Here is a 25,119-nt window from a genome sequence, read left to right as displayed (position 1 = left end):
TTATTAGACAGCTCCTCTATAGACACCTTGACATACCTACCAACACGGGAGTGAATTAAGGGATGTCTTGTACCAAAAAAATTTTTTACAATTACATATGGTAAAACAAAAGGGGGCAATGATTGCTGAGCTCAAACATTAAGGTTGAACTTGAACTGTCTTTCGAAGACAGTCTGCCAATTGCCTGAAATATAACTGGGAGAAGGTTATCAAAAATAAAAGAGAGTGTTGGTAGATATGCACCCGGAGCCCATAGCTGTGTCTTTCACCTACGGAGGCTTTTCAACATCAAAGTACTGAAAAGTAGCTTTCTCTACATTACCACATACAGTATGCAGCCACTACCAGATGGTAGGGCAGTAAAACCAATATTCCTACAGTTTCTTTTTTATCAAGAGAGCACAAACTAGAACTATGTACCACTTCATAAACAATAAATTGGTTTCATTTATTAGACAGGCTTTGTTGATAGGATGTTCATACGGTTTTACCTACTGTATTTTTCGTCAGGGGTAATAGCTATATGTTCAAATCGGTCATTACAAATTGAGAGGAAACAGGCAAAAAGAATGCACTTTTCAGTACCGTGAAGTGGATCCACTGTAGTGTGTGCTGCATCATTCTGTAGGGCACAACACCATAGCAAGAGCATGCAGAAGACAACAAACAAACTGCTGGTTGTTAGAGGCATCTGTCCTATTAGATAGAGCTCATCTCCCCCCTTCAATTCTGAATATTTGGTATGAAAGAGATGTTCATTGTGATTCATTGTTAACCAGTGATGTGAATATTATAATCATGAAATAAAAAGATGAGCAAAAGATCAGGCGGTGTCACAGTTGTGTCATTTCTTCTACATTCATTTACATCAAACACATTTACTAATGTAGTGTCATTTATTTATCTTGATCTAACAAGATGGTTGACCCTTTTAAAAGGCCCGGATTAACCATAAGGGCACTTGGGCCAGTGCCCAGGGGCACCAACTATTCACAACCAGTGGGTGGGCGCCACATGACACAAGCTTTAACAATATTTTCCGTAAATTGTTATATTATTCACTTGAAATTGTTGAAGGACCATACATTATTCTTTTATGAACACAAATTTCACAATAATAATAATAAATAATAAATAAATCAATATTACATGGCCACTATCACTCCCCTCCCCAATCTGTCAGAGTTGAGTTGGTCCACAGGTACGCACAAATGTATAATTTGGGGGATGGGTTGGGGGGTTAACAATAATCAAAAGTGGCCAGTTTAACCCCACCAAAAATGTTATCATAATGATGAATGTAAAATATTAGCTGTTATAAAAAATTATAAGTGGTTGGCTTTCTTGATTCAATGTAATTGGCAAGCAAATAAAAACATTTTTTTTGACCGACCCACAATGTTGCAATATACAGTACAGGCCAAAAGTTTGGACACACCTGTGTTTTCTTTATTTTCATGACTATTTACATTGTAGATTCTCACTGAAGGCATCAAAACTATGAATGAACACATATGGAATTATGTACTTAACAAAAAAGTGTGAAATAACTGAAAACATGTCTTATATTTTAGATTCCTCAAAGTAGCCACCCTTTGCTTTTTTGATATCGCTGCAAACCATTGGTGTTCTCTCAATGAGCTTCAAGAGGTAGTCACCTGAAATGGTTTTCACTTCACAGGTGTGCCTTGTCAGGGTTAATTAGTGGAATTCTTTCCCTTATTAATGGGATTGGGACCATCAGTTGTGTTGTGCAGAAGTCAGGTTGATACACAGCCGACAGCCCTATTGGACAACTGTTAGAATTCATATTATGGTAAGAACCAATCAGCTAAGTAAAGAGAAACGAGTGGCCATCATTACTTTAACAAATGAAGGTCAGTCAGTCCGGAAAATTGCGAAAACTTTGAATGTGTCCCCAAGTGCAGTCGCAAAAACCATCAAGCGCTACAATGAAACTGGCTCACATGAGGACCGCCCCAGGAAAGGAAGACCAAGAGTCACCTCTGCTGCTGAGGATAAGTTCATCCAAGTCACCAGCCTCAGAAATCGCAAGTTAACAGCAGCTCAGATTAGAGACCATCTAGACCAACATCTCTAGAACAACTGTTAAGAGGAGACTGTGCGAATCAGGCCTTCATGGTCAAGTAGCTGCTAGGAAACCACTGCTAAGGAGAGGCAACAAGCAGAAGATATTTGTTTGGGCCAAGAAACACAAGGAATGAACATTAGACCAGTGGAAATCTGTGCTTTGGTCTGATGAGTCCAAATTTAAGATCTTTGGTTCCAACCGCTGTTTCTTTGTATGACGCAGAAAAGGTGAACGGTTGGATTCTACATGCCTGGTTTCCACCGTGAAGCATGGAGGAGGAGGTGTGATGGTGTTGGGGTGCTTTGCTGGTGACACTGTTGGGGATTTATTCAAAATTGAAGGCATACTGAACCAGCATGGCTACCGCAGCATCCTGCAGCGACATGCCATCCCATCCGGTTTGCGTTTAGTTGAACCATCATTTATTTTTCAACAGGACAATGACCCCAAACACACCTCCAGGCTGTGTAAGGGCTATTTGACCAAGAAGGAGAGTGATGGAGTGCTGAGCCAGATGACCTGGCCTCCACAGTCACCGGACCTGAACCCAATCGAGATGGTTTGGGGTGAGCTGGACCACAGAGTGAAGGCAAAAGGGCCAACAAGTGCTAAGCATCTCTGGGAACTCCTTCAAGACTGTTGGAAAACCATTTCAGGTGACTACCTCTTGAAGCTCATCAAGAGAATGCCAAGAGTGTGCAAAGCAGTAATCAGAGCAAAGGGTGGCTACTTTGAAGAATCTAAAATATAAGACATGTTTTCAGTTATTTCACACTTTTTTGTTAAGTACATAATTCCATATGTGTTCATTCATAGTTTTGATGCCTTCAGTGAGAATCTACAATGTAAATAGTCATGAAAATAAAGGAAACGCATTGAATGAGAAGGTGTGTCCAAACTTTTGGCCTATACTGTATATAGTATTGATTTTGGCTTTTTGAATTGATAGACATTTTGAATTGAGACATTTGAAGAAAGTGCTCACTGTTCATATGCCTACATGTATGTATCTGGATAAGTTAGTAAATTACATTTGAGAAATCTCCTTGATTATGTCTGATATTTTTGGCAGGAGGACAGCATGAGTAAAGGGGGTGGTAGACGGGGGGGATCTTTGAGGTATAGTGCCCAGGGGCACCACATTGTCTTAATACGGGCTTGCCTTTTAACCAGTAGTAGACCATATTCAGCAGTAAACCTAAACTATACGCGCTACATTTTGGTGTAAAAATGCACCAGACTGATGAAGGACTTTCGAGGTATAGTACTTTTTTAGAATCCTAACTCAATCCTAATTATTTTTGCTGTTAGTGTATTTTCGGATCGCTGTGATGATGATACAGGTTAAATGGAATTGCAGCTCTAAAACGGCTTACTCTTTAATTGAATATTTTTGTCTTGGACTGTCTTGAGTCTGACTTTGGAAGCTTTGCAGCAATGACAGTGTGCCAGGTTTTTCTTTCCCAGACCCAAAATATACACTTCCATACAGTGTTACCATGTGACTAAATTAACAATGCTAGGACAAAGACAATAATATGCATATACTTTGACAATTGATTATGTATGGCTCCTAAAAGTTCTCAAACTTCTTTTCTCATTCCTTCATTTTCACATTACACCTAAACATGATTTGCAGTTTTTTTGTGTGTTCATACATAAGCAATTCATTGTCTCATTTGGATATGTTTTTATGCAGACTGACTGATTGGTGAAGAAGGCATGTCTTAATATATTTTATTTATAATAAAGTTAATTTGTGCTAAAGAAGATAAAGTAATTCAGTTTCTTACATGGTGCTAATGGTAGCCATACACCAGTGTTATAAAAAGTACTTAAAAGTAGCAGTAGCTAGTTTTTGTATATGTACAAAAGTAATAGCATCAAAAATACTTAAAGTAAAAACACAAACACACTAAAAAATACTCATACCTACTGCTGGGCGGGTAACCTGTGAATTTCCCCTGGGCATCAATTAAATATTATAAATTGTAGCCTACAATAATATGATAATCATGATATTATAATTTATTTGTTGGTTGTTGACCATGACAGTGCATCATATTGGTATTATCAGTTAACAAAGGCTGACCTGATATAAACTTATATAAATTTGTTTAGATTATTTCTCTCTGTGTTGGAAAGCCTGTTTAGTTCCCTTTCAAATGGTGCCCAATTTGTAAGGAACATGCATTTGTGGGATGAGCAGCAGCGCTGAAAATGTGGGTTGCGCCCATGAAAAATTTGCCAAATCTTCTCTGCCAATGCCAAACAGCTTATTCTGCCATTGACTCGTTTGGTGGATTGGATGATTGAAGTTTGAAGAAACAAGACATTGAAAGGGAACTAAACAGGCTTTTCAACGGTAGGCCTATACGATTTATTGCCAAAAAGTATTGTTACCACAGAGAAATAATCTAATAAACACAAATGTCCTTACTTTTTGTGCTAAGTTTATATTTGATATGATGACCGAGCACTTTAGCTGCTAGCTAATGCACACGTTCAAAGATCCTAGGTAATGACGTGCAGGTGTGCAGGCAGATGGAGACGGGAAAACCCTGAGGACTCGGGCATGTTGTAGGGAGGGGGCTGGAAGTTCATGAGCGGGGCGCTGTTGCTACTACAAGTAGGCTACCCCAAAATTGTACTCAACTGTAAGTACAGTAGGCTACTAAATGTACTTGGACTTAGCTACTTTCCACCACTGTGGTGGTGTAACGTTATATCAGGCAAACCTAAATTTAACACGTATTCAATGGAATGCTGGTTGTTAGCTAACGTTAGCTAGCAAAATATTAGATATATCGTACGTAACGTTACAGTAACGTTAGCTATCATCCTATCTTTATTCAACAATGCGTTCAAATCTCAAATACACAGCGGCAGCCACCTGCTTGTATTTCACGTGGGATATAACTAGCTACTAACGTTGCACATTGTAAAATAGACAGCAAGTCCAGAGACAATTAACATTTGGATGTGAGCTTTTCTGTGGTGGAACATTTAGCAAGTATGTGTCTTGTCCTGCTCTGCCCCGAAGTTTGAGGTAATGTTAACTCCTGCTACTTTCAGTGTAATGTTAGTTGCTTTTTCTTCTTTATTTTAATGTGGATAACGTATCTATGTGACCTTATCTGACATTTCTCAGACTAGCAAATATAGCACTTAAAACAAGACAGTTCTCAATGTCAGCGGCAAGATCATTTGCAAACATATTTCCTTTATTTTATTAGCCGCATAGAGTAATTCAATTAAGCAAGTTGTGATATCAGGATACCACCACATGTATCCTTGCTTCTACCCTTGTCCTTGCCTTCTGGCAGGGCGTTGTATCCTTGAGCACAAAGATAACCTGTGAAATTCCTGCCGGCTGACTGGCACTCATGATTTAGCTAGTGGACAGCTAGGGGACAAACATACATCCACGGGGACAGCATATGACGCAGGCAGAGGGAGGTTTTTATATGTTGAGGAGCAGCAACAGGCGATCAAGCAATTGACAGCCAATCATTTACTGTACAGCCATCTAAAACTGGAAGCAACAGTATAGCCTACTGTAAATCTGTTTCTCTTAGGGCTAGAGTTGGGCAATATATCGATATTATAGATTTTGGATATCGTAATATCGTAATATGGTTTAAGTGTTGTCTTTTCCTGCTTTTAAAGGCTGCATTACAGTAAAGTTATGTCATTTTCTGAACTTACCAGACTGTTGTAACTGTTCTATTATTTGCCTTTACCCACTTAGTCATTATATCCACCTTACTGGTGACTATTTATCAAAAATCTCACTGTGTAAATATTTTGTGAAAGCACCAATAGTCAACACTACAATATCGTTGCGGTATCGATATCGAGGTATTTGGTCAAAAATATCGTGATATTTGATTTTCTCCATATCGCCCAGCCCTACTTAGGGCTGATTATACCAAATTAAAATTGATTCTTGCTTTTTAAGTAGGGTAAAACATTGTATCTAATATTGTATTTGTGATTTTCTTGCAGCAACTGGGGAGGAAGGTCAGTAGAGAGCGATACATCTGAAATATAACAGCCCAGACTCTGTAAGTAGGCTATATGTCCATTAGCCTATATGTTCTCCACCCAATTACAGAAAATCCCTCTATAACTACACACGAACCCTCATGAACCAGACCAACCAGCTATGAAGTGAACCATATAAGTACCTAACGTCTTTTGCGAGGGGAAGATAGTCACATCCCATACAGAAGGGATGAACCAATCCGTCTTTTTCTGTCCTGATACTGATACCTGGGCTTTGGGTATCGGCAGATACTGAGTACAGATCCGATATAAGTGTTCAATCAATAAGATGTATGCCTGTGTGAATGTGACTTGGATCATTATTTTATGTGTAAGGCAACACCGATATAAATTTACTGAATTGTTATCTATTATTAAAGTAATAAATTGTGCACCAGCAATTTGGTAAAAATCATCAAAACTACAAGGCATTACAATTGAAATGTAAGCCTTTTAAATGAAGCAATAAATTGGTCAAAACTTAAACAAAAACTAGAATTCCAGTATATAATAAACATTAAATTGAATAGATTGGCCCCATTGTCACAATACCCGATTCAGCTATTTGAGTGGGTCGTTATCGGCCGCTGTTTTGGATTGGTGTATCCAGTTTCCAAAATTACCTTTTTTGACTCACTGGCCAAGGGGACTGGTAGATGAAAAAAATCCACAAGGCCAAGCTCCCATAACAGCAACACGAATGTGCTAAAGGCAGAGAGAGATCATATTTAAACAGAGGCAGCAGCAGGATGATACCTATGCTTACAATGTAGGTGTGTCGCTGAGCTATTTGATAGAGGAGATCAGCTGATTTGACCAGCTAATGAAAGCAGATGATAAAATAATTGACAGCCCCAGACTGGACAGCAAGGAACAGTGAGTGAGCATGTGTGTAAATACTGAATGCAGATGAGTGGGATTTGAAGAAGGCCTAAGCATGCAAAGGTAAAGTCTTCCTGATAGAACTTATGCTATAGCTTCATTCCAATCAGGAGACCCAAGTGGATGAAGTAAAGATGAATATTTATTAAACAGATGATATGTGATATTTCAGTCTTGGCAGTAAGTCTGGGAGACTGTATACTAAGGGAAGTCTGTCTGCCATGAACAGCAGCAAGATAAGTGCCCAATTAGTCTGCTACAAGGTACAGAGGTTGAAGCCGCGCCAGAGCCTACTGCTGCCATCGAACGACGTGACACCGGAGGCGGTATGAGAGGAGACGTAAACGTAGAAAACAAGCCTTTAGTTTAGCCTTCTGCTAACCATAGTTCATGGCTGCAGCTAATTCAGGTTCTGGTGGTGGTGATGGCGCAGTGGATATGACACATGCCTTTGGTGTTGGAGATCTGGGTTCAATTCCCACTGTAATACATCAACCAATGTGTCCCTGAGCAAGACACTTAACCCCTAGTTACTCCAGAGGCGTACGACCTCTGATATACAGTATAGCAATTGTAAGTCGCTTTGGATAAAAGCGTCAGACATGACATGTAATGTAATGATTATGTAGCTAGCTAGAGCCTATAATCACAGTATCTTATCTAAAAGGACTTTACACATAAAATGGTAATGGTAACTCTCATAGAATTGCAGCTATATAACAGCATTGGGATAAAATGAATGATTAGTACTCGTACAGATTACTGTATGAAGCCGTTGCATGCCCGTGCTTGTCTAATGGGAGGGCCCGGACAGAGAGGGGAGAGTGGGAGCTGAAGGAATAGGCCTAGGTCTCACTTCTTCAAATTCTGCAGTTTTTTTGCATTCTGACAAGGACTGTAAATACTAGTACTTCCAGCAAATGTTTTTTCAATAGGTAACCGTTGAACTGAAACTAGCATATTATTTGTAACTCAGTGGCATCTATGACAGAAGATAGACAAAGGATGTTATTCACTAGGCAGGCCCTGATATACCTATACCTTATCAGTGAACCTTGTTTAGCCTAAGTAACAACAGGGCGTTATTTAAAATGTCCTCCATACAGTGGACATGCTGTACATTATGTTTGACAATGTGTTTTCCTTCAAACCAGAATCCTGACCTCCTTTACTTAGATCTACTCCAGGCGTTAAAGGAGCACTCAGCCCTCTGGCGAAGGTCCCATTCCCAGCTGTCCATAGTCCTGCTATCCATGACTTCTGCAATCACATGTATACAGAAGGGAAGGTGTCAGCCAACCTTAAGTGTGAAATCTGAGCCAACTGTGGTTTTAGATGAGGTTTCTATTGTTGGAATACTTGGTATTCACTGAGGGTCACTTGAGGAGGTGTTGAGTGTTGGACCCTGCCTCCCTGTGTCCTTCTCTTGTCTTACCCTTCTTCTGGCCTCCATTCAGACACTGAAGTTAGTGGTTGGTGGATTTGCGCTCAGATCTGGTTAAAGCTCTTATAGATAAAATGTTTTCTGCTGATGAAGACTGAGCATGGCACATAACAGAAAAACAGAGGAAAAAGGTAGGATTTGAATTACATTTTGAATGAATTTAGCAAACTGTTCATTATGTGAAATGTTTTATGTGACATGCCCAATCTGCAATTTATTCACATTAAGTCTAACATTTTCCATGAAATGTTATTGCAATATGTAAATAAAAAAAAATGTAGTGATATTGTTGTGAAATATGTGGAAAATGTAGACACAAGCTTAAGTGGTACTTTTGAAGTACGTCTCCTATAGTGCCAAAAGCTAATAATTATTAGATATTGCATTCTTTATTAGTGAGCTCACTTATATATGCTTATAAGTTTATTGTAATCTGTAATGCATTAATTTGCTGATATGTATCTTTATGGTCACTCACCTGAAAGAGAGCAGAAGTGCTTTTGGTCACAATTTTCCTAATGTTTTTCTTTTCTAAAGAATCATAGGCTTCTATTGTGAAACAACACAAGGAATGAGACACCCCCCGCAAGTGTACCTCAATACCAGGTGAGCTTAAAAGAGCATTTGCTGCTTCGTATTGCCAATCGTATCTGTTATGTTAATGACATTGTAACATGATCATAATAGGTAAATATTCAGACAATTATCTAATAGTCAGATCACATAGATTTTACTATTTAGCACAATCCTTTTTATAACACATTGCTTTAAAGTGCTCATATTATGCTCATTTTCAGGTTCATAATTGTATTTAGAGGTTATATCAGAATAGGTTTAGATAGTTTAATTTTCAAAAAACACCATATTTTTGTTGTACTGCACATTGCTGCTGCTCCTCTTTTCACCCTGTTTGTTGCGCTCTCTGTTTTAGCTACCGAGAGAGGTATCACACTTCTATTCCTTCTTTGTTGGGAGTCGCACATGCGCAGTAGCTAGGTCAGCACTACAAGCCAGTCAGAAGCAGAGTTTGAGGGCGTGCCAAGCTAGCAGCTAGGCGAGCATTATAACGTGTTACAAAGTGACGCACGTTTGTCTCTGAAGTAAAGGCTGGACTACAGTAGAGCTGTTTGGAGCAGTTTGTGAACAGAGTTTTCTGTCGGAGATGGTAAGTCCCTTTGGGTGGACTTTGGGCTTTTTCACTTTGTAAACCTATTACATGCACAAAAAAGATATATAGCACAATAATGGAAAGGCAAAAAGCCAAAAAGCATAATATGAGCACTTTAAACCTTTGTGTTACCCTTCTCACTATGATCTGCAGTTATGACCTGCAGGCTATTTGTGTCCATTAACCTAATTAGGGGTAAAGGCCCATCCACTGCCCCTTAAGTGTTACCAGTATCCTAAAAGTTTGATCCAATGTACTACTATAAGGAGAAGTTATTAAAAAAGACCAAGGAACAGTTTGAGATGCAGATTCATTTTATTCTACTGAACAACTGACATGCTTAGGGAGACACAATATTCAAACATCAGGTGCCTCAGAATAATCCAGAAGTCATTCCATGAGCTTCACTCCTCGTCATGTCCTTTCTGAAATGAGAAAAAGTAAACAATGTGATTTAAAAAGTTCTTTTTTAATGCATTATAATTTGCAATCATAACCTTTACATGTTGTTGATTTTACATTACATACAGTAATATGAAGGTTTTGTGCACACTGTACACTAACTGACGGCATTAATGGATTCTGGTAGTAAAATACTCATAAACACTACCTTAGTGTTGTCTCTGTAATGGGACAGAACTACAAGATTATACTGTGATTTATATCATACATTATTATATATTTTAAATTTTACTGAAACCCTAACGTGGCTCTATAATGGGCACTATATGTGCCCAACACAAAAAATTGATAAAAAATAATTGACAATCAAGAACTGACCTTTGAGCCCACATCACGACTCTTGGCACGTAACTTGTTGACCTGAGACTCGGAGATGTCAGCTCTCTCTTCAGCTTCATCAAGCTCATGTTGAAGCTTACGAAACTTGCTAAGATTATTGTTGGCCTGCTCCTCCTGTAGAACAGAAACACAATAACCTCATCAGTGCCTGACATGTATTTCTGCATTTATAACATGGATTATGTAATGAGACATATTTAAAACCAACTGAACCATTTTATATGAAATTATATGAAAGCATTGTGCGTAAAATGATTTAAAATGTTCTTTGAGAGGATGTTTTTACTGGGCTGTGCAAATCTAATGAAGTTTATCAAGCTCTACCACATAGCTTTTATTGAGCTGGGAATGAGCCATGGGTATTGAATAACAAACATACTGGGCTTGAGCCATGGCTATTGAAAAACAAACATACTGGGCTTGGACAGGTTTTATACTTTTTTATATTAGTTTCTCTAAAATGCTAATACTTACAGCTTCCTCTGCAGCTCTCTTGTAGGATTTGACCTTTAGCTGCAGCTTGTCTACCAGATCTTGCAGACGGGCAATATTTTTGCGATCCTCCTCTGTCTGAAAAAACAAAAAACAAAAATTTAAAGTTTGAATAGAAATTACATTTTGTGTTCTACAATTTTGTAAATGAATTGAAACTTGCCTGATAGGTCAACTCTTTGATTCGTCTCTCATATTTTCGTATTCCCTTAACCGATTCGCTAGACTTTCTTTGTTCAGCCTCTACTTCAACTTCCAGTTCTCTGATCTGTTGAGGGAATGATTTGAAAATTTAGTTTTCTTTACATAAAATATTTTTAAGTAAGCTTTTTGATTATGAGGAAACGTCATAGTTCTAGGATGTTTTATATTGTCAGATTTTGATGATTTTGTGATTTCATTTGATTGTTCATTTTAAGATATCGACACTCACCCTGGCCTCGAGCTTCTGCACCTGCTTCTTGCCTCCCTTCATGGCGATCTGTTCAGCTTCATCCAGACGGTGCTGCAGGTCTTTGATGGTTTGCTCCATGTTCTTCTTCATACGCTCCAGGTGAGCACTGGTGTCCTGCTCTTTCTTCAGCTCCTCTGCCATCATGGCAGCATCAGTAATGGCCTTCTTGGCCTTTTCCTCAGCGTTTCTGCACTCCTGCACCGCATCTTCTACTTCTGTCTGAAGCTGGGATGTATCAGCCTCCAGCTTCTTCTTTTGGTTTAGGAGACTGGTGTTCTGGTTGAATACAAAACTTGATTATAGAATTTCTCAGTAAAATAACAATAGAAAAGAACTGTGCAATGACCGCATCTCACCTGTGAGTGCAGTAGCTGCACCCTTTCACTAACATCCAGCAGCTCTTGCTCAGCAAGTTTGCGACTTCTCTCAGTTTGCTCTAGGGCAGACCTGAGCTCCTCCACTTCGGCCTGAAGAAGGTTGGTGCGTCTCTCAATGATGGCATTGTTTTCCTTTAGATCATCATTGGCTCGAAGAGCATCATCAAGCTGGAGCTGAAGGTCCTGGAAATGCGGGACATTTATTGTGAAGCAAGTTATATAAACTGATAGTGTAATGCAATGTCCAAGGTGTTCTTTTTTTAAATAAATGCTTACCTTTATATGTGTATGAACAGATTTAAGTTGTTTCTGGGCCTCAGCTGCCTGCCTGTTGGCCTGGCTTAGCTGGATCTCCATCTCATTGAGGTCTCCCTCCATCTTCTTCTTCAAACGGAGAGCCTCATTCCTGCTGCGAGTCTCGGCCTCAAGAGAGCTTTGAAGATTATCCACAATTCGCTGTTGATTTCTCTTTGCTTGCTCCATCTCTTCATCTTTCTCGGCCAACTTGCGATCAAGATCAGCCTTAATCTGGTTGAACTCAAGCTGGGCTCTGAGAATCTTCCCTTCCTCATGTTCCAGTGAGGCCTATTTTTAAATAAGGAATGAAAATGAAATCCATGACTAGTTACACCAAGTACCAAAACAATGTTCATGAAGTCCACCGTTCAACATTCAAGATACCTCTGCTTCCTCCAGGGCTGTGTGTATCTCAGACTTCTCTTGTTCTAACTGTTTTCGAATCTTCTCAAGCTCATGGATACTCTTTCCGCTCTCACCAATTTGCTCAGTGAGGTCAGATATTTCCTCTGAGAAACAAAATGTCATATTACTAATGGTTTGGTCATTAGAAAAAAACTATGATAGAGGTGTAAGCTGGTTTGACCCATACCCTGTAGATTCTTATTCTCTCTCTTCATGGTCTCCAGCTGTTCAAGAGATTCTTCATAAGAGTTCTTCAGTTTGAAGAGCTCAGTGCTCAGAGACCTGGCTTCCTTCTGAGAGCTCTCCAGCTCTGTTTGAGACTCTTCATACTTCTGTTTCCATTCTGCCAAGACCTGAAATATGTATGCTTAAAGGTCATTTTACTTTAATAATTTATCTAAAAAAGCAAAAGTGCCATATGTATTTTAAATGCAACCTTGTCAAAGTTTCTTTGCTTCTTGTCCAGAGCAGCAGCAGCAGCATTAGACCTCTCCACATCCACCATGAGATCTTCAATCTCATTCTGCAGCCTGTGTTTGGTCTTCTCCAGAGACGAACATTTAGCATTCACTGCTTCAACAGCCTCCTCAGCATCCTGCAGACGCTGAGCCAGCTTCTTTCTGGATGATGATAGAAGTTATTTTGGTTTATTGTTTAAAAGCTTTGCAAAGTTTATCGAGTGAAAATATATTTTACTCACTTGGCATCCTCCAGTTCCTCGGTTCTCTGGATGGCATCAGTTTCGTACTTAGTTCTCCACTGAGCCACCTCAGAGTTGGCCTTGGACATGGCGCGTTGCAATTCACCCTTGGCCTCCTGCTCCTCCTCATACTGCTCCCTGAGCAGGTCACAGTCATGACGAGCAGATTGCACTGCATGGGCTAACGCATTCTTGGCCTAAAATGAAAGCATATCTTGTTGCATCTTTATGTACTACCATCTGTACCAAGTTCTAAAAGGTTGTTGGTTGATACCTTGACTTCTTCCTCTAGTTGTCTTTTAAGGTCATCAATTTGTTGAGTGTAGGACTGTTTTCCTCTGGTTAGTTGGGACACCAGGGAATCCTTTTCCTCTAGCCGCCTTACAAGTTCTCCTAATTTTGATGAAAGAATTAAACTAGTTGTTTATAATATCCAAACAAAACACACAGTTCAAATCAAATGTTTACCATTCTCAGTTTGAAGCTTTGCTTTCTGCATGGTGAAGTCATTGATAGTACGCTGTCCCTCGTCTGCCTTTGTTTTGTATTCGTTCATCTGGTCTTCCAGAGACCTGCACATTTTCTCCAAATTATTCTGAAAACAAAATACGTTAATAATGGCATGTGACCTACTACAAAAGAAATGAAAAGTTGTCTTAAGACTAACAAATTACTTATCCGATGAGTAGAAACATACAATAAATAAATTATTTTACCTTAGCCTTCACAATATTTTCCATATTGGAGACCACATCATCCAGCTCCAGTCTGAGCTCGCTCTTCTCCTTCTCCAGTTTCTGCTTGACTCTCTGCAGGTTGTCAATCTGCTCTCCCAGGTCAGCCACACTGTCAGCTTGTTTCTTCCTGAGTGTGGCAGCAGTGGCTTCATGCTGCAGAGTGGCCTCTTCAAGGTCTCTGCGGAGTTTCTGGAACTCAGCCTCTCTCTTCTTGTTCATCTCAATCTGAGCAGACGTTGCTCCACCAGCCTCCTCCAGCCTCTCACTGATCTCCTCCAGCTCTCTGGACAAGTCTGCTCTCTGCTTCTCCACCTTGGCTCTGGCAGCTCGCTCTGCCTCAAGCTCTTCCTCCAGCTCTTCAATACGGGCCTAGACCAAAATGAAAGCAAAATATGAAACAGCATTGTATTGCTTTTATTATAATTGTGGTCGTAAAATGTCCTGTTCAAGCACCAGGTTATCCAACTTTATTTATTTAAATTATTACCTGTAACTCCTTCAATTTTTTCTGGAGCTGGGCACTCATTGCTTGTTCATCTTCTATTTTACTATTGAGTTGGTTGATTTCAAAATCTTTCCTGTGGATGAAAAATAAAATAATATGGACCAGCTGACACAGTTTGAAATCTATTTGTGTTTTTTACAAGTGCATTTCATATTACTTTTTCAGTCTCTCTTCGAGTTGCTGCTTGTCATTTTCCAGGTCCATGACACTCTCTTGAGCTAACTTTAGGTCTCCCTCAAGCTTCCGTTTTGCTCTCTCAAGGTCCATACGCACTTTCTTCTCTTGCTCAAGGGAGCCTTCGAGCTGTGGGTCGTAATACATAACTTCTTATTCAGTCAATATTTTACATGTTACATACAAATCCATGTAATCTTGTAAATTCTTACATCATCCACTTGCTGCTCCAGCTTAGTCTTGGCCTTGGTCAGAGTGTTGACTTTGTCTTCTTCACTCTGCAGATCATCCAGCGTTTGCTGATGAGCTTCCTGTAAGGCTTTCTTTTCTTTGGTCAACTTAGCTATGATTTCATCCAGAGCAGCCATTTCTTCTGTCATGTTCTTTACCTGTGGCCAGAAGAAATTTGTATCAGGGACTTTAACATGAATGTTATTTGGGACACGCAGACTAATTTCACAGTATTTAGTGTTTGTGGTACCTTGTTCTCTGTGGCATGCTTCTCTTTCTCCACTTTAGCCAGAGTTAACTCTAAGTCATCAATGTCTTTCTTCAGCTCAGAGCACTCATCCTCCAGCTTCCTCTTCTTAGCAGTCAATTCAGAATTCATCTCCTCCTCATCCTCCAGTCTTTCTGTCAGCTCTTTGGCTTTTGCCTCCAGCTGGATCTTGTTTTTGATCAGCCCCTCACATCTTTCTTCAGCATCACAAAGATTATCTTGCTCCTGTTGTAATTTAAAAGGCACAGCATTATACATAGGCAGACTTGATTTTATTTTTATTGTAATCACAGATTTGAACATTTCCAACATACAGATTGAACTTGGAGCTGCAGGTCATTCTTCTCTTGGACAAGAGTGACCATTTTTTCTTCGAGTTCCTTCCTGCGGGCTTCTGATTTTGCGTAAGCCTCTTTTAGTTTGCCAAACTCTTCCTTCATATTGGCCATCTCCTTCTCGTTCTCTGCTGACTTCAACAGAGGTTTAATCTTGAAGTACATCTTCATCCAGGGCCAATTCTTGACCCCCATGAAGGCACGGATGTTCCACTGGATCACAAGTAGTGCATCCCTGCCAACAGCAGATCATTGTCTTTAAAGTTGTCTCCATCAGGTAAAATCCATTTCTTTTACTTTTAAAAAAAGGCAGGGTTTTACCCAACAATACAGAACATGTCAGAAGAGCAACGTAAACGTACTGTATGCTAAAATAACATACACACCTTTCCTATACCGCTGTCCCAGCATGGACGTATATAAAAAAAAAGTTTTAACCTGATTGCAAAGAATGTCCTTTTCAATACAGCCTAAATCGATTCATCTCCCCCACTATGCTTTTCTGTGTTTGATATTTATTTATTTATTTGGTTTGTGTATGTAAGACAGAGTACATGTGCATTTTAAGGTACTGTGTTTTGTCAAAGGATATCGTTTATAAATTTTTGATAGATGGATAGAGTTTTTCCTTATTGCATTAAGGGTCTAAGGATAGAGAGTGTTGTATGCTGTACAGATTGTAAAGTCCCTTGAGTCAAATTTGTGATTTGTGACATTGGGTTATATGAATAAAAGTTACCTGTTTTGTCATTCAAAGTTTGGCCATGCTGCGAGCAGTTACCTGCGTTCAACAATCTTCTGGAATTCAATTCTTGCCAGAAGGCCTCGCGACCGGGCTTGGATGCCAGTAATGATTAGTGCTAGTCGGTCATCTCGCATCTCCTCTAGCAGACCCAGCAGTCCAGCTTTGAAGAACACCTTTATTCATAGAGCAGATTGGATAGTCAGTAATAATATGTATTTTATACAAATCCATTTTCTATATATAATACTGACCTTTGTGTGCCCCAGCTTGTACTGGGTGTGGTCAATATCCAGTGAACCCAACAGTTTCTCGGCAGCCTTCTTGTTGTCGATAAACTGTCCCTCAGGAATGGCATTAGGGTTCAAAATACGGTATCTTTGACACAAATCCAACAGATAAAATGTTTTTCCACATTGTGAAAGATATATATAAAAAATATAAGACAATCATTTGATTTATTTGGTAGATTTAAATTTGGGATTGTCCATCACATGCAAACCTCTGTTTGAAATCTCCATAGAGGATCCTGTTGGGGAAGCCCTTTCTGCAGATTCTGATGCCTTCCAGCACACCGTTACAGCGCAGCTGGTGCATCACCAGAGGGTTCTCCATGGCCCCAGGAGTCTTGGTCTCATTGGGGATGAGGCAGCGAACAAAGTGAGGGTGAGTAGACCTCAAGTTGGTCATCAGCTTGTTCAGGTTCTCCTGCAAGTTTTTAACACAACTTTATACATTTTGTTATCATTGTGTTTGACACAATAACTTTTAAAAGATTGGGTTGTAAATTTAAATGTATGCCCAACTTATTAAATTCAGTAATTGTGTCACAGCCTTGGAAAAGTAGGCTGTGTACTACACACTACTGTGGGTAAATTATTAGCCTGAGTAAGTTGTCTGTCTTGGTTAGCTTAGACCATAGATATATAACTATTCTATATCTATGACTTAGACCATCTTTTCATCAATCCTGTTTTACAATGGCCATGTACCTACATATGATGCGTTCATAACTACACCCTTTCAAGCTTAGACCCATAACCACAATTTAAAAAACTTTAATGAAAAAAACAAATATTTTACCCTGTGCAAGGCAGACACAGTTTGGAAGGATGAACCCTTCTTCTTGCCACCTCCTCCTTTGCCGCCCTTTCCACCTTCAGCTGCTTAATAAACAAATGTACAAATTGTTAGATTACATTAACAGACACAGGCATACATTATTCAATCTTGTATTTCTCGCTATGACACATTTGATAAAATATTGACATTTCCTGTGTAGGTTAATGCAGTACTACATTCAGTTTATTCTTACCTGAATCTGCTCCAGCATAATTTGCGAAGAGGACCGATAACAGCTTGAGATTAGACTTCTGAAAGAGTCCTACAACGGTCTCATTCAGAGGATCCTTGTTCTTCACCAGCCAGTTGTTGATATTATAATCAACAGTTCCAGCATAGTGAACCAGGGAGAAATGGGCCTCTGGTTTCCCTTTAACAACTCTGGGCTTCTGGAAGTTGTTAGATTTCCCCAGGTGATTGTCATAGAGCTTAGTTTTAAAGGTGGTATCAGAGGCTTTGGGGAACATGCACTCCTCTTCAAGGATGGACATGATACCCATAGGCTGAGAAGAATATAATTAAGAAAGTAAAGATATATGTTTTCATGTTGTTTAAGACGAGCACAATAAGTACATGTGAGGGTTCAGGAAAGAACGTAATGGAATTACTTTGGCTCATGTGGTAGGGCTGGGCGATATATCGATATAAACAAATATATCGATATATTTTTAAATGAGATATGGAATTAGACCATATCGCATATATCGATATAGTTCAAATGTGATCCTTGCTCCCATAGATATGTCGCCGTGAGGTTCTAAACATACGTCAAAACCCGCCGCCATCTTGGAACAGGGGTCCGAAGCATTCAGATCAACGCTAAAGATGCCGGACTTTTGTACTGCTTAATTATGTTCGATAGAGGAAATGAAAAGAACAAACCGCAATGGATAACATTTAACAGGTGACAATGTGTTTTATGATTATATATGCCGCCTTCGACCAGCAATCTGAGCTCCGGCGGCAGCGGGAGGCGGAGAGCCCCGTGGCCGGCCGCAGCGTCTCTTCCCCCGGGCAAAAACACAGCTTCGCCTCGCTGCTGCGCCGGTCCCCGCTGATCCAGATCGGACCAGCCAAAGACAGAGTGGTGATCGGTAGGATCTTACACGTAGTCCAGGACGAACTGTATGTCAATATCGGCGGAAAAAGTTCCACTAAGTTTGCCGGGCGGCAGGCGGCGGAAAGAAGCTACAGCGGGGCAGCGACCGTCTGCGGCTGCAGGATCTGGAGCTCAGTGCCCGTTAAAATTACATGTAACGCATAAATACATACAGAAATAAATAGTGGAGGAATGAGCCTGGACATTTCAGTCTGTTTAAACTTCACCTTGAAGCAGAAACTCTTAGTTCAGAAGGGTGAAGTTTCCGTTTGGACTCAGATCTGTGAACCGATCATAATAAATATTCTTTGTATTAACACATTAATTAGTTTCTTTGTTTTGTAGTCGATAGTTCATATTTTAGTTTACTTAAGTGGAAGCAGTATCAAGTGGAAGAATGGGACTATAACCTAGGCTTACAGGCATGAGGCATTACATTTTGAACAAAGTAGATTATATTAATATCAAAAGCTTAATTGACCTTTGGAACGAATCACAAATAGCCTATGGAGCTTTGATTTCAAAAAAGTTACTCCTGTTACAGTATTTAGGTTTACATTTTATTGTTATTTGAACAGCTGAGCATTTAATCATGAACCAGGTGAAGAAACCGGTTTATTATTTATTTGATTTTGCAACTGTTTCTATGAAACAACTTGTGACATGTCATATTTGATTTGGGCTTTGACTGAACATTTGCTCTCAATTCGCGGAAAAAAATATCGGGATATATATCGTATATCGATATTCAGCCAAAATATATCGGGATATGACTTTTGGTCCATATCGCCCAGCCCTATCATGTGGCACTTTTTGATGATTTGCATAAGTAAACTTAAAAACTCACCTTTTCAATCAGGTCAATGCAAGCCTGCAAGTCCATACCAAAATCTATGAAAATCCATTCAATGCCCTCTTTCTTGTACTCTTCCTGCTCCAGCACAAACATGTGGTGGTTGAAAAACTGTTGCAGTTTTTCATTGGTGAAGTTGATACACAGCTGCTCAAAGGTGTTGAACTATAACAACATTGATAGTAAGCAGAAATTAACTTGGGCATGAAAATGTTAAGCAAATGTGTTATTTATGTCTTATTAGCTTTGGATTCTGTTCTAAACTCACATCAAAGATCTCAAATCCAGCAATGTCCAGCACACCGATAAAGTACTGGCGAGGCTGCTTGGTGTCCAGGGATTGATTAATTCTCACCACCATCCACAGAAACATCTTCTCATACACTGATTTAGACAGTGCACTTATAGCATAGTACACCTTTGGGATCAATCAGTAATCATTAATATCTTTAAAACTTAACTTTTTATTAAATCAAACTATCCTGAAAACGTTTCCTTCAAGTCATTACCTGAGAAACATTTTGTCCCTTGGTGACCCACTCATTTCCTACTTTGACTCTTGGGTGACATAGACCTTTGATGAGGTCCGCAGAGTTCAGGCACATTAGATATGCAATTTTGTCAGCAACTGAAAATGTGAAAATATACATTAGTCTCTGCCTCTTCAGTCAGAAATTAGGCATGCTCTTTTAGCTACTTTCTCTTAAGAGTTCTTTGACACATTAAAGTATAGACTGTGACAAACATGGTTGAACATAACAAGGTGGGAATATATTGTCAGATATGTAAAAAAGTGCTTTTATTTGATACAGTCACAATTTTACGCTGGATTTTCACAAGCTGCCTTTTTTCAACTGCAACTCCAATGTATTTGTCACATGCAGTGTAACCACAACATTGTGATGATGGTGTATTGTTTTTGCTAACAATTTGTTCTGGGTTTTGGTGGTGTTGTATTAAAATCCCTGTAGTCATACAGAGATGTATAACAAAGTAGGTTATAGGAAAATCCCCTTTTAATTTGCAATGGGTAATTTAAATATAGCACTTCTGTGTACACAGGGGAATATATTGGAGGCAAGTTTGTGAGTCTGCCCTCTCATTGGCTACCGCTCAGCAAAAATTGACTAGCAGAGCAGTGAACATCCGGGCACTTTCATCACTGTCAGCGGACTTCACTCATACCACCATAGGGAATGAATTATATTGCTCTGCTGCCTTTGAAGCTGCCTGTGAAAACCCAGTGTTACAATAGCTATTCAAGACATTACTTTACATTTACTTTTTCTCTGAAATGACCATAAAGTTGATTCAATACCTTTCTAAAACAGTTTAAACAAAAACTTAAAATTATAATCTTCATAAAGGTATGATTTATTGGAAGTATTGTTGTATTAATTGTTGTATTAATCTGCATTAGTTTTAGTTAAATGTACCTAATAAACTTTAGTATGTTAAAACCTAGACAGTTGACAGTTTTATTTCATCAAATTAGAATTATGTGTTAAGTACTGTTAAAAATGCTGGATCTGCCCTGTGCCAAATCTGTTGTAATAATAATACCCATCTACATATGACAACCTCACTTACCTTCAGTGCCATCAGCTTCCGCCTGCTCTTCACGCTGCTTCTGCTTAAACTTCATGTTACCATAGTGCATGATGGCACCAGTCAGCTTATAAATACTGCACTTCTCTTCTTGAGTGAATCCCAGCACATCAAAGGCTTCCTGAATGAAATATAAAAATAATTTCTGGTATTTCCTTATTTTGTTCTAAATTGAGTTTTTTCCAAATTTGTTTAAAAATGTTTGCAGATGTGAATCTAAGATTCAGCTCACATCAGTGGCCATCAGCTCTTCAGAATCATTGATAGAGGCTACTGTTGTCTCTCCTTGGGAGATGAAAGCGTAGTCATAGGGGTTGTTGGTGATAAGCAACATGTCTGAAAATATATTTAAAAAATATGAAGCAATGCATGATACAGTACACTAAAAATCATATTTATTACATGTATATTGTCCACTTACCCATAAGCTCAGGCTTTGCCTGAGACAAGATCTGGTAGAAAATGTGGTAGTCCCTCTCAGCTTTGAGCTGGTAGGTCACACGAGACTTTTCCAAAAGGTCTGTCAAAGGTATATTATATGTTTTGTTATTGTGTTCCAGTATAAAATAATTTGCTATAGGTGTAGGTTTAACTAATAAGGGGCATTATACCACTCCTTGATGCAACAATACAATTTCCCTGGTTTGTAGACAAATAACACATTTTCTAAAACAAAATAGTTAGAGCTGCCACATTTTAATGTGATCAAACATTATTTCATTACTTTTAATAATTAATCTGTCCATCTGAGTCTGTATGTTTCCCCTGTATCTAATTTCCTATATGTAGGTTAGACAACGGGAGACTCAAAATCCCCTATAGGTTAAAATGTGACTTCAAAATGGACACAGTGTACCCTGCCTATCACATGCGGGGATTGACACCACAATACATCCCTACAATAAATATGTGCCCTAGAAAATGGATGTATGGATGGATTTAGTTTTACTTACAAGTCTCGATGTCAGCAGAGGCCAGCTTTCCTCGGTTGTCAAAATGAATTCTGATGAATTTACCCTAAGATGAAAATAAGTGTTCATTTATATTTCTAATATTTAACATAATCTCTCAATGATAATCAAGTAGCCTCACACCAGCTCACAAATCTAGAGGAGTTGTCATTCCTGATGGTCTTGGCATTCCCGAAGGCCTCCAGAGCAGGGTTAGCCTGGATGATTTGATCCTCCAGCGTACCCTGATTTCATATAAATATATAAACTCCAGGTTTACTGCCAATTTAGAAAAGGCTTTTAAAAAAAGAACCTTTATTTGGTTTTCTAAATGTTATTACATCATTATAATGATATAGGCATGTAAAGAATGGGTATTTAGGAAAGGTCAGTGCAGGAGGGAAACAGCATACAAAATGATGGAACAATTTACATTTTTTAATTACAGTGTTCCATGTTGTCGACTCTGGCAGTTCTAGTGTTAAACTAACTGATTTATCATTTATATTTTGGTTGTATCATATTGAGAAATAAGTATGTAATACAACCTTCTTTTCAGCAGCCTGATCTTTCTTCGCACTCGGGGCAGCAGCGATGCTGGCAAAGTACTGAATGACACGCTTGGTGTTGACAGTCTTTCCAGCACCAGATTCTCCACTGAGTTAAAGAGAGACAGAAGGTTTTAGACCAAGACCTATGACCCTTAACTACTTAAGGGATTTTTGGGCTGTGTGACTTACGTGATAAGGATTGACTGGTTTTCTCTGTCTGTCAGCAAGAGAGATTTTCAAAGTATTAGTAAAAAATAAAATGACATCAGCGTTGAATATTTAAAGAAAATTAGGCTAAAATAGAATATTTACCTGACAGCATGTACTGGTAGCCATTGTCAGAGATGGAGAAAATATGGGGAGGAGCTTCAGACCTCTTCTTTCCTCTATAGGCAACAACCACCTCTTGGTTGTAGACTGGCAGCCACTTGTAGGGGTTGACAGTCACACAGAAGAGCCCAGAGTAGGTCTGTTGTAGTAGGCGAAGGGCAGCAGATAGTAAAATGATAAGATATGTGTTACCTTGTCATAACGATGTTGCTTATTGAACAATGCTTTATCAATGGGTAGGTGAGGTTTTATGTTACACTTTATTGTCTTACATAGATCATCCATGCTGCATAACGCTCTTTGAGGTTAAACAGCACAGCGGGCTCATGGAGGAAGGTGAACATCGCCATGTCTTCAATTTTATCAAACTTTGGCGGGTTTTGAGGGTGTACATCACACTCCTTCACTGTCACAGTCTGCAGCAAGAGATAACAGTCTTAAACAAAGTTCAAGACTTGTATTGGCATACATTTGAACTGAACTGAATTGATTCTGTATGGTGTACAAACCTTGTCAAATTCAGTCAGAACAGTGACTTTGTCACCGTCACGACTAGTGACGGTTCCCTTTACGTACTCAACCTCAGGGTCAGGAACGAAGCACTCCTTCTTTATGTCAAATGGACGAGTTTGGGCTTCTAGACGCTCTTTGTCTGACTTCCTAAGAAAAGGAGCAGCGGGCCCAAACTCTGCCATGGCGGCGTCACCCATTTTTCAACCTTTTGAGAATAAAACATCTTTTACAACCTGTGGTTTTCTTTGCAAACTCATGTATGAACCATTACTCATTCACATGAGACCCATGGAAATCTAGACAAACGGCATAATTAAAAAATAAACTTGACATAATGAACCTGTAAATTGTACAAACACAAGTTTTGTATATCCCCATACAAAAAACTATATTTACAATCATACTATCATTGGTTTTCTATTTATAACCTATCATCCTTTACTCTTTTTTTTAAAACAAAACTACAGAAATAAAGGTTAAATGGATGTGCCTTTAACATTAGAGCTATAGAGACAGGCACAGGTCCTTTACAAATTGGATGTGTAAGGCCTTTTGTATGCAATAACAACCCCAAAAAGAAAAGCAAGATGCTTTAGGGTTAACTGTTGTCACTTCAATGTAGCTGTGAATTTTACCTAAAGTGTTTCACTCCACAGGAAATTGGGATCTGCGGTATTTCTATTAAGTAGACAGAAGAAAACCAAATGTCATATTACGTCATTATTTAATTAAGCCAAATTAAGTGACAAGTAAAAATTAAAACAAATCCCAGTGACACAATTTTAACAAATCTCACCCAAAATGTATCACTAAGCTTTACAAAATGTAGCAAGCAGCAAAATTGTCTATATATAGCTGGGAGTGATTTTAACATCTTACACAAACAACGTATCAGTTTCTCAATTATGTTTTTCTTACCTTGACCGTCAACCTTTGTCAAGTGAAATGATGGATCCAGTAGCTGACACCAGGCTGCCTCTCCATTAATAAAGGTTGTTCGGCAACCAAATATGGGGATGCATATCAGAGAAATGGCATCCAGGTTGCCTATTACAAAAAGCTTTCTCCAAATTAGGTAGAGCCTAGGGCTACTATTTATTGCTGCCACCTTGTGATCATCAAACTATATGCTGGACTGGACCTGAGAAAGAAAGGGGAAGGCCGGAGGTGGGGGAGCATGGACAAGCTGCTGCAATCTATCATGTCATTCTCTTTTGTCCTAGTAATTTATATGAAACCGCTTTGACATGACGATCAACATCAGATTAGGTTATAAAATAATATATATATTTTTTTTTTATTATTTTGAAAATTTTAATTAATTAGGGTAATGCTGGACATTTGTTAATTTGAAATTCCAATGCTTTTTGATATACATAAAGTAATGCTTGACAAACTTTTAAGGGCATGATTTTTGTGAAGTAGAAAATCCCTTTCCATCTACAACACATGTTGATAATGTTAAATTAATCCTGATTTAAATAAATGTTCTGTATCAATACATGATTAAGACATGATAGGACTACTGCATGCTCCATAACAGCATCAAGTATTGTTATTTGTTTCTTAGAAGTTAGATCCACTTTTCTTCTAGATGATGTATGTCTGTGGCAGACGCATTTTATCATGGACTGTGCCTCCATATTCTAATACTATACTATAACTAAATAAAGTAGGCTAGCAGGCTTGCAGGATTTATGGGACATCAAACATCTCAATCTAAAGTTCAACAATAGTCTGTCAAGTGATCGGGTGATATACATTTCAAGAGGGAGAATAAAGAGCTGCAGCTGTTTACAGATAGGCAAGACAAGGCCAAGGTCACAGCTGTGACATCCCTTTCTTATCACTCACCACTGTTTACAGATATATGCATGTCTAACCCTGGTCACTTGGCATTGTTTCCTTTTCTTTACCAGCAGTAGAACTATTCAGGCACTAT

General features: G+C 38.9%; 1 protein-coding gene across 1 annotated transcript; it reads right to left on the bottom strand.

Annotated features, from left to right (window-relative positions):
- Positions 1–9,929: 9,929 nt before the first annotated feature.
- Positions 9,930–24,120, bottom strand: LOC120567812 (myosin-7). Its single transcript, XM_039814859.1, has 39 exons — positions 24,096–24,120; positions 23,813–23,855; positions 23,174–23,382; positions 22,937–23,080; positions 22,647–22,803; positions 22,524–22,551; positions 22,332–22,440; positions 21,936–22,028; positions 21,787–21,850; positions 21,255–21,353; positions 21,066–21,169; positions 20,816–20,954; positions 19,735–19,853; positions 19,494–19,643; positions 19,220–19,390; positions 17,467–17,776; positions 17,235–17,317; positions 16,654–16,859; positions 16,406–16,529; positions 16,191–16,327; positions 15,389–15,644; positions 15,057–15,299; positions 14,788–14,964; positions 14,559–14,704; positions 14,384–14,474; positions 13,876–14,265; positions 13,628–13,754; positions 13,434–13,552; positions 13,160–13,356; positions 12,896–13,079; positions 12,647–12,812; positions 12,439–12,563; positions 12,034–12,342; positions 11,737–11,940; positions 11,360–11,656; positions 11,090–11,194; positions 10,909–11,004; positions 10,414–10,548; positions 9,930–10,058 (listed from the first exon to the last, which is right to left on the bottom strand). The coding sequence occupies exons 3-39, from the start codon at positions 23,372–23,374 to the stop codon at positions 10,038–10,040; spliced, it is 5,826 nt and encodes a 1,941-aa protein (XP_039670793.1). The 5' UTR covers positions 23,375–23,382; positions 23,813–23,855; positions 24,096–24,120; the 3' UTR covers positions 9,930–10,037.
- Between the last annotated feature and the right edge of the window lie 999 nt (positions 24,121–25,119).

The sequence above is a fragment of the Perca fluviatilis genome, chromosome 11 (assembly GCF_010015445.1).
Source record: "Perca fluviatilis chromosome 11, GENO_Pfluv_1.0, whole genome shotgun sequence".
NCBI lineage: Eukaryota > Metazoa > Chordata > Actinopteri > Perciformes > Percidae > Perca > Perca fluviatilis.
Note: the sequence above shows the minus strand (reverse complement) of the source record. Positions and strands in the feature narration are given on the sequence as shown.

Bases quoted from the DNA above. Each gene is read 5' to 3' on its own strand.
- LOC120567812 (XM_039814859.1), bottom strand. From the start codon at position 23,374: ATGGGTGACGCCGCCATGGCAGAGTTTGGGCCCGCTGCTCCTTTTCTT. The intron at 15,645-16,190 runs GTAACTGCTCGC...TGCTGTTGGCAG, and splicing joins CAGAAGATTGTTGAACGCAG to GGATGCACTACTTGTGATCC. The intron at 11,005-11,089 runs GCAAGTTTCAAT...TTGTTTTTTCAG, and splicing joins TCAAAGAGTTGACCTATCAG to ACAGAGGAGGATCGCAAAAA.